Source organism: Sparus aurata, chromosome 18 (assembly GCF_900880675.1).
Source record: "Sparus aurata chromosome 18, fSpaAur1.1, whole genome shotgun sequence".
In the NCBI taxonomy this organism is placed as follows: Eukaryota; Metazoa; Chordata; class Actinopteri; order Spariformes; family Sparidae; genus Sparus; species Sparus aurata.
The window spans coordinates 33547574-33564143 of record NC_044204.1 but is presented as its reverse complement, the minus strand read 5'-3'; the positions used below and the strand labels follow the sequence as shown (position 1 = coordinate 33564143).

The 16570-nt window shown below is 44.4% G+C and overlaps 1 protein-coding gene across 1 annotated transcript in view; it reads right to left on the bottom strand.

Moving 5' to 3' along the window:
- LOC115568681 (fibroblast growth factor receptor-like 1) overlaps positions 1-15079 on the bottom strand; it is a 64529-nt gene extending 49450 nt beyond the window's left edge. Inside the window, exons 1-2 of the mRNA XM_030396186.1 lie at positions 14573-15079; positions 13304-13407 (exon numbers count right to left, since the gene is read on the bottom strand). Of these exons, the coding sequence (XP_030252046.1) occupies positions 13304-13364 (61 nt within the window). The 5' untranslated portion in view covers positions 13365-13407; positions 14573-15079. The remainder of the gene's footprint in view (positions 1-13303; positions 13408-14572) is intronic.
- Between the last annotated feature and the right edge of the window lie 1491 nt (positions 15080-16570).

Below are 16570 nucleotides of genomic sequence, written 5' to 3'. Positions count from 1 at the left end.
ACCAAATGCTGCATAACGCTGAAAATAAAGTTTTGTTTGTCTTACTAATGTCTGAAGGCGAACATGCTGCTGTCACAGAGGTTCAGGACCTGATAATCACTCAGTTTTGGGTAATGGTGCCTGATTTTTGGCCGCTTGAGAGAGCAGCAAAAAAGAAATGTTCTCACTTTTGCAATTTTCTTTGATTTGTTGACGTTGGCGAGCTGCAGAACTTGTTTAAAGTGCCTCATTTCAACACGAACAATTGTCGAACAATGCCCAATTCAGATTAAAAAGAAAATAAAGTCGGCTAAATTCAGGCTGTGATTCACCGGAGAAGAAGAATATCCACTTGTAGAAAAAGTCCTTTTACAGAGTTAAACTTGAACTGTGTGTTCTGGTACTGGAGCTGTGCAGTGACTCACGGGTTGAGCCTGAACAGAGCCTGGACAGTGTTGACTGATACGAGACACTCACTGTCAAACACACACACACACACACACACACACACACACACGCAACCAACAGGCAATTCCACCTGAATTCAATCAGTCATCGTGTCACTTGTATCTGTCAGTGTGGACTAATCTCTCCGTCTGCCTCTCTCATGTTTTCTCCATGTCTTGTTCTTGTCTCTGTAAAGACGTGTGTGTGTGTCATATTTACAGGGGAGAACACGCAGAACCACCTCCTCCATCACGCTCCTCTCCAGGCTGCGGCTACCAAGCGCTGGAAAAAAGATCCAACATGTCGATCCAATAAAACCTGAGCGGCAACGTAAAAATGTATCAACAGAAGACGTAGAAATTCAGCACACGGGTGTTTAAAACGACTCTTGTTAATTAAATTTGATCAAACTCAACGTGCTGATGAGGTTTTAACAGTTGTTAATTATTCCGCCTGGACAGGTGACAACAAACCCATCAGGAGATTAAGTGAGATGTTGAACAGGAACAGTGTGTTCACGCCCACACAGCTCAGGTCTGATCGGGGGGATTAAGTGAAAACACCTGTGCAGGTGAGCGCTGGATGTGTAGGGACAAGTGAGAGTACACAATAAGCTGAGCAGAACCTTTTCAGACCTTTTCCCCTCACAGCCCACACACCTCACTGAGTTCTTCACGTTGGGATGGATGTGAAGCGATACGGCCACTAGAGGGCGCTGCTCAGAGTCCGACTGGTCTCCAACCCACCTCCATTTTTCCGTCCCCGCCATCCAACGTGTTTAATACCCGTCATATCTTCCCCCAGCTGCTTAACCAGCTGGTACTGTTCTGCTGGTCCATATCCATAAGTTTTAAGTTCTGACAAAAAGAATCTGTACGCAAATCTAATGTTGAGCATAAATGAGCCTTTAAAAGAGTTTTATTGGTACATTATTACATGCTACCATAAATTTTCCTTCCTGATATGAATCTGATACTTGAGTACTGATCCGAAAGCGGTGCATTAACCAGCACATGTGCTATTCATTGTTTTAAGAACTGTATACTGCTAACTCTGCATGGATCTGGTGTGCAAACACTGCTTAGAAGTAGCAAAAATCCAGTTTCTAATAAATAAATCACGTGTAATTGGATCAGTACAAAGAATTTTGCACTCGCAACACAGATTCCAGCATTTTAGCCAAAAACTGTTGGAGCATTTGTAAGTGGAACTATTTCAACTACTGTTCACTGACGCTTTAATCAACGGTAATAAATAAAACTGTGTAAAATTGTTCTAAAATATAAAATAAAATACTGAATGATCTTTAGCTAAAATCTGCAGAATAACTGGTAACTGTGGGCTTAAAAAAAAACATGTTGAATGAAAGAAGAAGTTGTTTCAAAATCAAGGATCATGTATTCCTCTTCGGGTTGAGACGGTTCCAAGACAAATAAACCACAGAACCCGGTCGACTCTCTGAGAACTGCAATGTCACAAAACTAAAAACATGCCCTTTACTGTCTACATGCAGACAGTGTAAACCGACCTTTAAATCTTATATTTAACTCATTAAATACATCAGCGTAAACCTCCACCTCGCCTGCTGATGTGGGAGCTTTCCGCTCCACCACCTCCTCCACCTCGCCGCCTCCTCTAAAGCTCTGACAACACAACAGTTAAATCCCAGAAAGCGGCCCGTAAGTACCTTTGTTAATTACGTGTAGAAGAATAGGCCCGTTGTGTCCCCGTGTGATAACGGTGCCAGCACAACAGAGGGATTACCTCGGGGATAATACGTACGCTGGGCTGACCGGTGCGATGGAGGTCCGTGTAGTGGGAAATAATTAACAGAGTAACTAGTCTGCAGGCCTTTCAGCCAGACGTCAGCGCCGTGCGGTTGCTGGCGGGGGATTAACGTCCCGGGTTGTTTCAATGTGGCTGTAACCAACTTGTGGAGATACTCTGTTTTGTTTTCTCCTTTTTTTTTTTTTTTTTTACAGATTGTGTCAATGTTTTGCCTGTTGCTTTGGGGGAAAAAAAAAATGCAAGAAATCCCCGTCATGCCATTCTCTGCAGCTTCACAAATTATTCACAACAACCAACACGGGACGAGCTGTCTACTTTGGCTGCACGCGAAAAGTCCAGAAATACTTGTTCCACATTGTGTCGTAACACACTCAGACCAAGGTTATGAACTCTTGGCTTCTTTGTCTGCGAGCGGAGAGTTCGAGCTCAGTGTAGCTCCGTGTCACATTTTTGTGGCGAGTCGATTTGATTTAAATAACCAAAACTCACATAAATGTGTTTCAAAAGGGTTCACGATCTGTAAAGTGTATAAACCTCTCTGTCCTCAGATTCAGATTCAGATTCAGAACTCTTGAAAACATTTTTGAAAGGAAGAGGCATGAAAAGGCCGAGGACGCGTCCAACATCCAGAAAGGAAGGACATACAACACAAACTAATAATTGATTTTAAAGTCAGGTTCTTTAGATTTAAGGCCACTTTCACATCTGCATTACAAAGGCAGAAGCTTTGGATACAAATATTTATCAAAACTATCTAACCTACAAGTCCGTTACTCAGAAATTTCACTCAGATTAAACAAGTTTAAGGTCAAGCTAAAGCTAAATCCATAAATTAGACAGACTGGTATTTTTCACCAGAAGTCAGACGGCAGAATCGCCTCAGAAACCGACTTTGTTCTGACTTTGTGGGACTAGTTTCATCTGGAACGACTTAGCTCACATTGAAGCAGCTACTGCCGTCACTTGAAGAGATAAAGCTGACAAAGTTAGTTAGATTTACTGGATATTTTAACTTATTTCACATCTATATTAAGCCTGTTCACAGCTTTAGAGTTCCAGCTAAGAGAAAAATGAAAAATCATGTCGACACAACCAGAGTTTGGCTCAGGAAACTGATATAAAGTTTATATGACTAGGTTTGAACTTCTCTTGCTCATTCTCTTTAGTCAACTACTTCTTGTATCCACAAATGTCTGCAACACTTTCTGTCGTGCTCTGTGATCACAAAGATTGCATCTCGTCTCTTTGTGACGTCCGGCTCGTTATTTGTTTTGATGTTCGGGACAAAACTTAAAGCCTCTGATGTGGTCGAGCAACGCGTCAGAAGAAACTAGTTAGTTTGCAGCAAAAAACACGATCGTGTGCTTCAACAAACGGCTGACAAATCTGATCTCAAAACAAACATGGATGCAAACGTTGGACATTTTGACTCGTGAGATGATAAAGCGCTGTGCTGGGCCTCACAGTCAGTCACCAGTGTATATGCCCCCTCTGGAGTCCCCTTCTTACTGAACCCACCCCCACATCTCTCACACTCCTCTCACATTCCCTCTGCAGTATGGATTCCACATCGACAGCTGGCACCGCGGAAAAAAAGACGAGTGTCCCCCCTCATGTGCGGTGGTTTTCAGCTTTGTGACATGTTTTTTTTTTTTGTGTTTTTCTTCAGTTTTTGGTTGGTCTGGGTTGGAACTCACGCCACAACAATCGCAAACCACCCAAGAACTGTTTCTACTGACATTTGTGGTGCGTGAATAAGATTTCCTGCAGCTGCGTCGGAACGAGAAAACAACATAATGAGCCCGCTGATCCATGAGAAACCTATACTTTTAGAATATGCTGCGATATCCAGATATGAATACCTGATCTGTGTCTACGAGTTTGGTTTCCTCGCAGTAACAACGCTTTAATTGACACGACTGAGAGCCCGACAGAACAATATGTCAAGGCTAGAAGCTACAACAGCTTAGAAAAACTATTTCCTAAAGCCGCCGGCTTTAACATCCTGCCCCTGATCGGCCTCCTTTTCCTGGGGTCAAAGGTCGTCTGTACGCCTCATAAACATCCAGCAGGGAGCGAGTGTGTCCGACCGTCCATAACATGTCAATCACATCTGAGTCTGAGAGGTCGCAACGGAGGTATTTTTGGTTTGGAGGGTGGACTTGTGTTTCTGTCCTTCTGTCTATCACACACACACACACACACACACACACACACACACACACACACACACACACACACACACACACAGCTGCCCTGAGCGCTGCATAGCCAATCTGACAGGCTGAAGCCGAAAGAAAACAAGGGTCTGTGTCTCCTGTCCCAGCGATCACCTTTCAACGTCTCATTTGTAACGCCATCAGGAATAACAGCTGGAGACTGTGTGTGTGTGTGTGTGTGTGTGTGTGTGTGTGTGTGTGTGTGGTGGTGGTGGTGGGGGGGTTTACAGGGGTTGGAATGGGGTTCTGACTGAAGGGTAGACAAGAGAGAGAGAGAAACCAGCAGACAAAGAAAGTGGCAGAGGAATTAAAATGTCAGAGAACGAGATAGAAAGTGACGGAGAGAGCGGGCGGATCAGAGGGAGGACGAGGCCGATGCAGAGTGCAGATAATTACGTGAGTGACACTTCAACAGACCTCCCCGTGGAAGGATTTTACTACTTTGTTTCACCTTTGAAAGAAAACAGTTCCTGATGGCTGCAGAGTCTATCGATTACGCAGATTGTCCCAGACTTTACTTTGGCTGGCCGCCCAGGTTTGAGACATTTTAGCATTTTATATAAAGTTGTTTTTTTGTATCCGACAGAGAAAACAACACCAGCGATCAACCAGGGGGACAGTGTCCTCTTACTCTTACTCGCACAGAGAGACTCTCCCTGTTATATAACGGAATCGCGGGCGATAAAATCCAAAACGTGAGGTCTGGTTTTTTTTTGGCGACTGCTGATGAACAAAGCAGATAAAAATGCTGAGAGAGAGAAAACAGAAAAGGAGAGAGAGAGAAAACAGAAACTGGCGAGGGAGGCCAGGGTGTGTGCATCGATGTGGACGGTTAAAGGGATATTCCGGTGTAAGTTTAATCCATGGTCTAAATCACCGTGAAACTGTGTTAGACTCCCTCTCGAGAGATCAAGTTAGCAGACCGCTAATTTACGGAGTTTTATCAACCTCAGAAACGACCGCACGACAACAATACACTGCAGTAAATGGATCCAAATATAAACCGCCATCAAAAAGCCACAAATAATGCTCAGAACAGCACCAAACTTCAGCAACAGTACAAATAGGGTCTCAGCACATAGTCCGGGGCATCTAACCTCCGCTAGCTTAGCTGGATTTCTATTGTGAAGCTAAAAACAGATTTCAACTCTCCTCCATCAGCTTCCGGGTCGGGGAAGTCCCGACGCGACGATTACCGAGTGCGGTTAGAAATGCTCAATTCCGTTCTTTTCCCTGTCCGCTCTCGATAATAACTGTTATAAACTGGCAGGTAAGACACATATGAACTTTGATTGCTTTTCCATGGAGTCATAATCATACATTTTCATCCATGAGCCGCGGAACTCTACTGCACTCGGTAATCGACTCGTCGGGACTTCCCGTCAACAGGAAGCTGCTGCAGAAGAGTGGTAAATTTAGTCAGCTTTTCAGTAGAAATCCAGCTAAGCTAGTGGAGGTTAGATGCCCCGGACTATGTGCTGAGACCCTATTTGTACTGTTGCTGAAGTTTGGTGCTGTTCTGAGCATTATTTGTGGCTTTTTGGTGGCGGTTTATATTTGGATCCATTTACTGCCGTGTATTGTTGTCGTGCGGTCGTTTCTGAGGTTGATAAAACTCCGTAAATTAGCGGTCTGCCAACTTGATCTCTCGAGAGGGAGTCTAACACAGTTTCACGGTGATTTAGACCATGGATTAAACTTACACCTGAATATCCCTTTAAAGCAGCAATACGTACGCAACTTCTCAAATCTGAAGAATTTATAAGACAGTTGATGTTTGAGTCTCTCAGGTCGTCACTTTGCGCCCAAAGTTCATTTTCAAATTTCAACTTTTTTGCATCAGGGTTCTACAGTTTGCATAATATAAGTCATTATCTTCCTAGTCATTATACTGAATGTCCTAATTAATGTGTGGTAATCACGTCTCTGACAAGCTCGTCAATGAGTTTATTGAGCTGAGACAGATTGAGAGACAGAGAGCAGATAAAGGAGTGAAAGCAGAGTGAGTGTTGTCCTGTGGGGCTCCTGGTGTGTTATTACAGTCTCCTCTGGTGCTGGCATGTGTTTTCTCTGACCCTACCACACACACACACACACACACACACACACACACACACACACACACACACACACACACACACACACACACACACACTCTCCCTGACCCCTCCCTGATCCACTGGCTGACCTTTGACCCGCAGTGCTGTAGCGCTGACCAAACATACCCCAACCCCGCTGAGACCACAATGCAGCACTGTGGCGCCACGACCCACACAATACTGCATTATGTAGACGAGCGAGACGGAGACGGACACGCTGGGGACGACAGAGAGAGAAGCAACAAGAGAGAGAGACTGAGACTTCAAAATATGCAAAGATGTCTACAAACACAACGGCAGCGCCAGATGTCCGATCTGAGCGTAATCCAACGTGACTCTGTGCACGGCAAGACGAGGAAAAGAGTCGAAGAGACGAAACTCTGGAGCTGCAACGATTCGATTGTTAACTCATCAGCTGATCGAAAGAAAATGGGGTGCCGATACTTTTCTGCTTTTCGTTGTCATGTATGATCGTAAGAAAAAACAGTCTTTGGGTTTTTGGACGGTCGGTTTGACAGAAGAAGTTTGACATGAGGGATTTTTCTGACCTTAAAGTTTCGTCAGCAGGGAAAAGGAAAAAATCCATGTCATTGTTCTGTCTTCACAAAACCTTCTTTGATTATCTAATCTTCTCCTGTTGCTTCCCTCTCTGCTGCCACCTCCTCCTCCTCCTCCTCCTCCTCCTCCACAAACACACATCACCTCTTCACATCACCACGACAAAACCATCAACCCCCACAGAGAGCGTCCAGACAGCCCCATTACTACCCCACCATTAGCAAAGTCAAAGCAAACATTGACTTTATCTAAATGTGGGCTAATAGCCTTTAACATTAACAGGCCTTGTAAAACTCTGGGAAGGAGAACAGCGGTCGCTAAAGAGGAGTGTCGGGGGGGGAGGGAGGCTGCTCCTGAACGTCCCCCTGTTCAGCGATACGTTCAAGTCATGTTTTATAATTATTACCAAGAAAAATATGAGCTGAAGATCCAACAGAGAATTCTTACTCCGGGCTTTTCTTAAAGATCATCTCCGAGTATACAAATGTTTATTCTACTCTCCTGAAATCAAACTACAGGAAAAACAAAAGAGATGAGTCCGTGTGACTTTTGATTGTTTCCTGGCAGCTCACAGCTCAGCAGGACAACATTTGGCCGGGACATTAAGGATTTAACAAGAGGAACTGAACGAGTCATTTGTGCCCTTTGAAGCTCCCCTCTGTCTGTTAATCACCGTGTAATTAACAAACACACACACAACTCAAATCAGATTCCCTCAATCAGCATCTGCAACATCGACGGGCAGAAAAAAACGCTAATGTTGTTTCCTCGCTGGAGAAAACACACTCTGCTATAAGCTTAATAATCTGTGGACAGCGGTGAAGGTTTCAACCATCTGTGGCGGTCCGGAGATCAAGCTCCTCCCCCCCCGCGAACCTGCGAGGCTGGCGGGCAGATGCCCGTTCACCAGCATCGGGCCGTATAACGGTTGTCAGCATGTCAAATGGTATTTACGACGGTTAACTGTGAGTCGGGACGCGCTGCATGCTTAAAAAACAGGAGCAGGGTTGGAGGAGATTTACTGATGTGAGACTATGAGTGTGTCTGTTTACAATGAGGGTAAAGTTGTGTGTTTGAAGCATCTGCCTGTGGTATGCAGCTGTTTACCCTGAGATGCTCTCCTCCTCCTCCTCCTCCTCCTCCTCCTCCTTTCTTCTCGTGGAGAAACAGGCGGACGGCGAACAGAGTGTGTTTTATCACGAAATGTAATAACGTAGTTAATCAGTGTGTGGGAACACAAACAGCAGGGAGTGAGGTTTAAATATTAATCCGAGTGGATTCATCAAACATTAACCGCTTTTATTTATTGGTCATCTATGACTTAGTTTCAGGTGGTAACATGGCAACCAGGCGCAAACTCATAAATCTACATATTCAGTGAAAATACCTGTTATTCTTACTACTGACCGCTGCTTTCTCAGCCATGCTACTTCAACACGGAGGTAAATAAAACAGCAGGAGGAGTTGTTCAGAGAAAACAAGACATTTTGGAAGCCTGGGTGGATATTTTTTAGGACTTTCTGATACTTTATAGATCAATTAATCGAGGAAGTAAGTGGCAGATTGAAGAGTTCCTGTGGAAGATAGTCGACTTCTCTAAACCAACGCTGGCTGCTAACTCCGTACTGAGAGGAGAACGTGCATAAAGTCACATCCTTCGTAGAAATCCAGCAGCGTTAAACTTTTCATTTGTCACATACATTTTTACACAGAGCGCCTTTAATCCTGAATTAATATCATCATTCTTTGGGGCCATAAATCAGAAGCTGTCCTCCTGAATTTATTACAAATATGCACAAATACAAGGTTTTAAATGAGTCGTCTTCATGTTGTTGTCTCTAACTTCTTTTACTGAATCCATCGCTTGCACCTCCTCCTCCTCCTCCTCCTCCTTCTCCTCGTCCTCCTCCTCCTCCTCCTCCTCCTCCTGCAGTCCTTTATTTCTAACCCCACTTCACTCCTACGTATCACTGTTAGTGTTAGCGTGCTAATTACATTCCTCAGTAATGAGTGAGTGGGACAGGAGTTTGTGAAGAGACTGCAGACTGTCTGTATGTGCTTACATGTGTTAAGTCATATTTATGGGCGGCGTCTTCGACTTGTATACATTCTCAGCATCTGTGTATGCGTCTGTTTACAGCCGGCGCTGTCTGTCTGCAGTCGTCTGCTCTCTGTTGACACGTGTGATTGTCTCTCTTTGGCAGCTTCGACGCAGTGAAGATGCTCTTTTAATAAACTCGGTGCAACAGCGGATGAACCCTTCTCTTTTTTCCTCTCCCTTCCTCTGGATGATGGGTGGTCGACACGGCGGAATCACATGGAAAACATTTAATTGTTTAGGCAGAACTGTGCGTCACGAAACAACGCACACAAACGCACATCCATCATCTTCTTTCAACATCACAGGTGTGACAAAACTAAGAACTTAATATCATCGTCCTCTCAGTCCTGCTCCGGTTGTTTGACCGTCTATCAGCTGACGTACATAAACACCATCTGACACACACGTGGCGCTACACATCACTTGCACAATTAATCTGTGCATGTGTGTGTATGCTGAGGCATGAAAAGCACATGAACCAATAAACAAACATTCAACACAAGTTTTTCCATTGAAGACAAAGTCTGAAAGGATTCTCATTTTGCTATTGGGGTGGAAAAAATTTAATACCCCGGCTCGTGTGCACGTCTTTAAACCAATCATCGTCTCGGGACGCCACGAGGGCACATGGAAAGAGGTGAGCCCCGGTATTAGAATGGCTAAAGACAAAAGATAACAGCTGCTAGCTTGTTTATGTTTGTGTCATTAGCGCTGGGTTATAGGACGGCCCAAAACAGTCCTGTGAGCCTTCAACTAATCTACCTCTGGAGAGCATCTTGTCCTTGGCATGAGAAACAAGGTGAGCAGGGACGTGCTGTTGTCTTGTTGTCATCGTGACGTCTTCATGCAACGAGCAGAAACTCCAGGAAGTCACCAAGCTAAGCTAACTGCCTCCAAGTCAAATGTCAAACTCCTCTGTCACCAGTGTACGGCTTATTTAAGGATGGACCTTTTCTCTTTTCATCGTTCACATTTGAGCTGAACTCCGTCTACAGCTGCAGGTATCCCAGCCTGCCCCGGGCCGAACACCAGTCTTTGACCCCGGCGTTCAAGCTGGATGTTGTTCAGCTAACAGAGGAGAACGCTAATCTATCAGCTGCTCAGTCTCATGCTCAGCTACACACACACTCACACACACACTCACACAGACCCAGACACTGGTTCAAACAGCGTGGTTGTGTAAGCCTCTGGATTGCAGTTTATGCGACTCTACCGCGCTGCAATAAGGGCATAAAAGTTGCATCTTTATCTCTGTCTGTCTTTCTCTTGCTTCCCTTTTCCTTTCTCTTTCTCTCTCTTACAATAATAATAATAATAATACATTTATTTTATATAGCGCTTTTCAGGTACTCAAAGACGCTTTACAGGTTAAAACAGAAGTATAAAAACAACACACACGTAAAATAGAAAGTATCTCCATCTCCTCATCTCCAAGTCCTTTAAACTTTCTGGTTACATGTTCGTTTGCCACTAAAATGAATCATCTTGTTCTCTTCATTTCATGCCAGGCCTGTGTTTCCATCCAGACCTCATTTCTTTACTACAATAAGTCATACTGTACATCTCAGGAAGCGTCGTGCAGTTATTAAGGTGCCGTTCGACACGACTTCCTGAATGTATTTACACAATAGCGCCCTTACATTTACTGTAACTGAACCTTTTGTGTAAAGAGGGACTGCCCGAACCGACGAGGCCACAATAGAGTTAATGTTTTCAATTTCAAAATGTCACGATGTGTACGAGGATGTGTTGCGCTTCACTTGTATTGTTCATTGTTTACGCAGTTGCTCGGAGTAACCCACCTCTGACATGCATATTTCTCTGGGATATCTCAGAAGTCACCGAGCAGCTAATAAAAAAATCCTTCTCTGCGTCATTTCTTCGTGTGCAGCCGACGAACGTTACGAGTCTGGACAGAGAGGAAGCCTTTCTGTGACCACCTCTAATAAAGTGTTTATTAGAATTTTATGTGTAAAGACGTGACATTGTGATCACGAGCTGGACTCGCTTTTCCGTACTCATATATACAAATCCTGCGCCTGAACGGACACTTCTGGGGGTGAAGTGTGACATCATCTGTGACCCGCTTGACCCGAATCCTGCTGAAGGCCTCTGACGGTCGTGAAGCTTGTCCACCTTCAAGAACAATGTCTGACAAGGTTCCTTTAAGTTTAAGACACATTTGTTTTGGCTATTCTGATAACCAAAAGCTCAATTTTTCTTCAGCTGCAGATGCTCGTGCTTCTCAGGTGCAAAGTAAAGTCCATGTTTCATTTAATTCTTCTGTTTTTATTAAAAACGTAACACTACATGTGTGCAGGGAACGTTTTACAGACGGAGAGACAACGAGCTGTTCCTCAGTTCAGAAGCACAAATTCACTATAACATGGTACGAACCTCAGGCCACAGGACCGAAAGAAAGACAGCATCGCTCTCATCAGACAGAGACGTCTTTCAGCTGCCTCTTCATACTCGGTTACACTCGCAATGACAGAACAAATCACAGAAACAACAATAATTACATCGCCTTAAAAGATGTGTGCGAGTTCGGCTCAGTCTGACCTGTGGTGCTGATACTGTACTCTAAACCGGGACAGAACATCTGTCTGGGAACTCGAGTCGAGTCTCATCACAAGATAAGGGAGAAGTTCAGCGTCTAATTGGTTCATAATGACATTCTGTCTCCTCTGTCTGTCCTCTTCATGCCCTCTCGCTCTCACACCCCTCCTGTAATCTGGTTCCTTCCCTTGTCCATTTTTCTCCCTCTTTCTTTTCCTTTTTCTCCCATCTCTCTCCACCTTCACCCCCTCCGTCTGTCTCTCTCTGCTGCCTGCTGCCCTGGCCTCATCGACAGACTGCAGGCGGTGAGGGGGAGGAGATGCTGTGGCATTGCACAGCAAACATCCCTAATAGGCTAATCTAATCTCATCTCTTTGCGGTCTATGGCCCTGTGTTTACTTTCGGCCCTGCGTCTGCACGCTGGCTCTGCTTCGCTTCGCTGAATGCAGCTTTGTTCCCGCTGGAAACTCATCATCGGTGTGATCTCTGCAACGGGCGCCAACCCCGCGACCGTCTGCCCATAAAGCCCGCAGGCTGGGGGTCGCTCTCCTCCGCGTGCAGCCTCCCTCTGCTATTGTTGTTTGTTTTTATTATATTTAGTCTCGTGGAGGGAAACGAGGCGGCGTGCTGAGTGCGGAGCGCACTGCTCTGTGTCTGACCCTGACCACCAACCTCCCGGTGGTGTTGCTCAAATTAGATTTTAAAGTTGAAATGCTAAATTTAAACGCCGCAGTCAACAAGGTAGCATCTTTCCAAAATATCCAAGTGGAAAACCAAACTAATGCAAACACCGTACAGAGACCTGATGGGAGCTGAACGACCAGTCAGAGTCAAAATGTTCCCCGACTGTCTAAAGAAAAGCACTGATTTAGGAGAGCTCACCCTGGAACAAGTGTCTCAATCAGACTGAATGTATAAATCTGAACGAGCCAATGAATAAAAACAGAAAGCATGTGATAGAAAAGTGAAAAAAAGATGGAGTAGGAGGAGGAGAGAGATCACAACACGGTGGTGAAATGTCAGCACAGACGACTTCTGCCTTGAATCTACCAGGCACAACCGGTGTTTCCCACACATAGACTTTACCTGGGCTGTTAAAGTATATTTGACAGCCCAAATTTTCATTTTTGACGCCATCCGTGATCGATTTACCTCGTGGACCGTGCCCAGGACAAGATTAAACCTCCTCAGCACTTTATTCTAAGGCTGACCTGAGCCGGTGTTATTAATTTATTGAGCGTGAAGCAAAGTTCTGCAAAAAAACGCGTGAAATGCAATTAAGGATTTAAAATTTGCTCCACCCCAAACAAAAGAGGCTCAGATTATCATTTCGTGACATCTTTGTTAGTTTGACAGCAAGTCGCCTGAATGTCATCAGAGGAAACAACAAAAATCGATCATCCCTTCAGAACAAATCGTGCCACCGTGTTTCCTGCGGCGTAACGGTGAGAATGCAAAAACTCCACACCAGGTGAAGAAGACCGAGGACTGTCAGGTACCGACGTCACCTGCAGGGATCCGTCTCCCTGCAGGTGCTGATGACCGTCACTCACCTCTGGCAGCTGTGGACATCAGGACCATCTGCAGCAGCAGAGAGACGCAGAGAAGCTCCATTCTGGTCCGACTGGCAGGAAGACGATCGTTCGGCCTCTTCGAGCTGAAGGGAAATGAAACGCTGATTTGAAGGATGACTTAAGATGTTAAAGGGCACCTCCTCAAATCATTTAGATCACATCTATGAGCATAAATCATCAATTTGGAGTTATTACACCATCTGATGTGTGTCTCGCCAATCAAATCATAATTTACTTGCCAACTGCCTGAAAGTTGGGAAGTAAAAACTGCTTTGATCGAGATATTCCTTCATAAAATTAAAGAAAAATGTGTTCTTGATTTCTTTGCAGATGTTTTTCAACATCTGACCGAGCTAAAGTCTCTAAAAGGTGGACGTAACGTCCACCTTTTAGAGACTTTAGCTCAGTCAGGGTTGAAAAACATCTGCAAAGAAATACGTAAAGGTGAAAAAAAAATAGAACTCACTTCCAAAATCTCTTTAACATCTTTAAAAAGTCTTCGGCAGTCAGAACAAAAAAACTATGAGCGTTCACGGCACAGAAGCAGAGATTTTCTGGAAGTCAAAGCGTTTTTCCTCGCAGATTTACTCCGTCCACCTGTCCATATGTCTCTCCTTACAGAGGTTTTAATCTATCCGCCACATAAATTCTCCCCCTGAACCTTTTAGAGAGAGATCTTATTTCCATACTTCACGTGCTGAATCTGTAATCGGCATGTCAAACCTCAGGAACCGCTTAAAGCTGCAGGACGACTCGCTTTTATTTTGCATCAAAGACAGACAATAAATCAAAACACAAATAAATTGAAAGTGGCTTAAAAATGAAAGCGAGACACCTGGAATCATCTGGATTATGATGATGATGATCTTTAAAACCAAATAAAGAAGATATTTACACATTGTGGCAATTATATAAAACAGTATGATGTCATAAACCTTTTAAAAGCTGCATCATGTTATAAATCTGTAACTCACAGATATCACAAACATTATCTTTGATTTACATCTTCTGTAGATTAATACTTATATTAAGATTCTTTAGGACTTTAGAACTCAGACTTTTACACCTCATCAGAGAAAAAAAAAAAACTCTTCAAACTAAATCCGAATGAAAGAATGATGAGAGACGAAACAAGTTCTCTGTGAGTCATTATGAAGAGCAGCAGATCCACATTAACACCCTGCGGAGACGTTAAATCAGCTGAATATCACACTGAGTCTGGTTTGTTATTAATAAAGGTGAACTTACTGTCAGCTCGCAGCAGCAGCAGCAGCGGATGGATGTCTACAGGCTGCAGACCTGCTCGGTCACCATGTCTCTGTCAGAACACCTCCTCTGCCCCTCTCTGCTCCTCCTGCTCCTCTCTGACTGGATGATATCGATGATTTAATCCAAGATCCGCCGAGAATGACTTCAACAAATAAAAAAGTACAGAGACGTTTCCTGACAGCGGAACACCGACTTGCTCTAAATAAAGTCAGCAAAGTATAAAAAAAATGAAAGATATGAGCGAGCGAGCGGATAAAATGTCAGAAAATGTCAGAAAATAAAGTTAAAATCTGTCGGCGGAGGTCAAACACGTGAGCTGTGCTGGTTCTGAATGACAGTCCGGACCGGGACGCGCTCTGGACCGGGACCAGAACAGCCAGAGGAGAAGAGAAGCTGCGTCCACACGTCGGTTCCGTCCACAGACCTGCTCACACACCTTCCTGTTAATGTGAACCTGGTTCTGTCTGCACGCGCCGCTCCGCTCCGCCGTCCGACGCTCCAGGCGACAAAACTGAACTGAAGCCACGGACCGTCCGCGAGCTCAACTTTCAGCCAATCACAGGCCGGGCCAATCAGAGAGCCGGCCAATCAGAGAGCAGGAGCGCGCTGGACAAATTTGGAGCGGTTTAAGAGGGGGGAGAGAGGGGGAGAGGTGAGGAAAGGAGAGAGGAAAGGAGAGAGGAGAGATGAGAGGAGGGGAGAGGAGAGAGGAAAGGAGAGAGGAAGGAGGTGAGGAAAGAGGAGAGGAGAGGAGAGAGGAAAGGAGAGAGGAAGGAGGAGAGGAGAGGAGAGAGGAAAGGAGAGAGGAAAGGAGAGAGGAGAGATGAGAGGAGGGGAGAGGAGAGAGGAGAGAGGAAAGGAGAGAGGAAGGAGGACAGGGAAGAGGAGAGGAGAGGAGAGAGGAAAGGAGAGAGAAAACAGGAGAGGAAAAGAGAGAGGAGGGAGGAAAGGAGAGAGGAAAGAGGAAAGGAGGGAGGTAAGAGAAGAGGAAAGAGGAGAGAGAAAAGAGGAGAGGAAAGGAGAGAGGAAAGAGGAAAGGAGGGAGGAAAGGAGAGAGGAAAGAGGTGAGGAGGGAGGAAAGGAGAGAGAAAACAGGAGAGGAAAGGAGAGAGAAGGGAGGGGGAAGGAGTATTAACTAACTGAAATCATTTGTGAGCGAAATGCGAAATTATTTGTTTTTAAGTGTTTTTATTAACTTCTTCTTTATTCGTTTTCTATTATTATTATTATTATTATTATTATTATTATTATTATTATTATTATAAATATTGTTGTTGTTGTTTGTTTCCTCCTCTGCTCTGCTCATTACTCTCAGTACAGTTATTATATCTTGCCCCATTGATTTGTCTCCCTCTGACATAATGGACCAACACTGACACCACGTGGCCGTCAGGCGTTATTACAATATAGGCCTCATTGCTCGATCTGTTCCTGAGGCTGAGCTGCTGGAGGAGATGTTGTAGATAAACACATTAACTGGAAATGATTCAATTCTTCCTCTGGTTTAAATCTCACAGGTATAAAAAGCAGTTTGTCCATCAGGTGTGTTTCAGTTCTGAGGTGTTCTGGAGGTTCTTGTGTTCTCTCATCTGCAGAACTCATTCAGGTAATATTATTATTATAAAGATGATAAATATTAATTCAGTAACATTATGAAACACATGTATAAATATAGAAATGAAGCAGACTTTGATTTTCTGTCCTCTGTTCTATAACACACTGTGAGGACGCTGCTGCCACCTGCTGGTGACCAGAGGGACAGCACACACCTGGACCTGCCTCAGTGCAGAGGAGACTGTCAGCTGGGTCTTCTTCTTCTTCTTCTTCTCCTTCATCTTCTTCTTCTTCTCCTTCATCTTCTTCTTCTTTTTCTTCTTCTCCTCCGCCAAGTTCCTCTTCTTCCGCTTATATAATTAATCTTCCTCTTCTTATGTTTCTTCTTCTTCTTCTCCCCCCTTTTCTTCTGTTTCTTCTTCT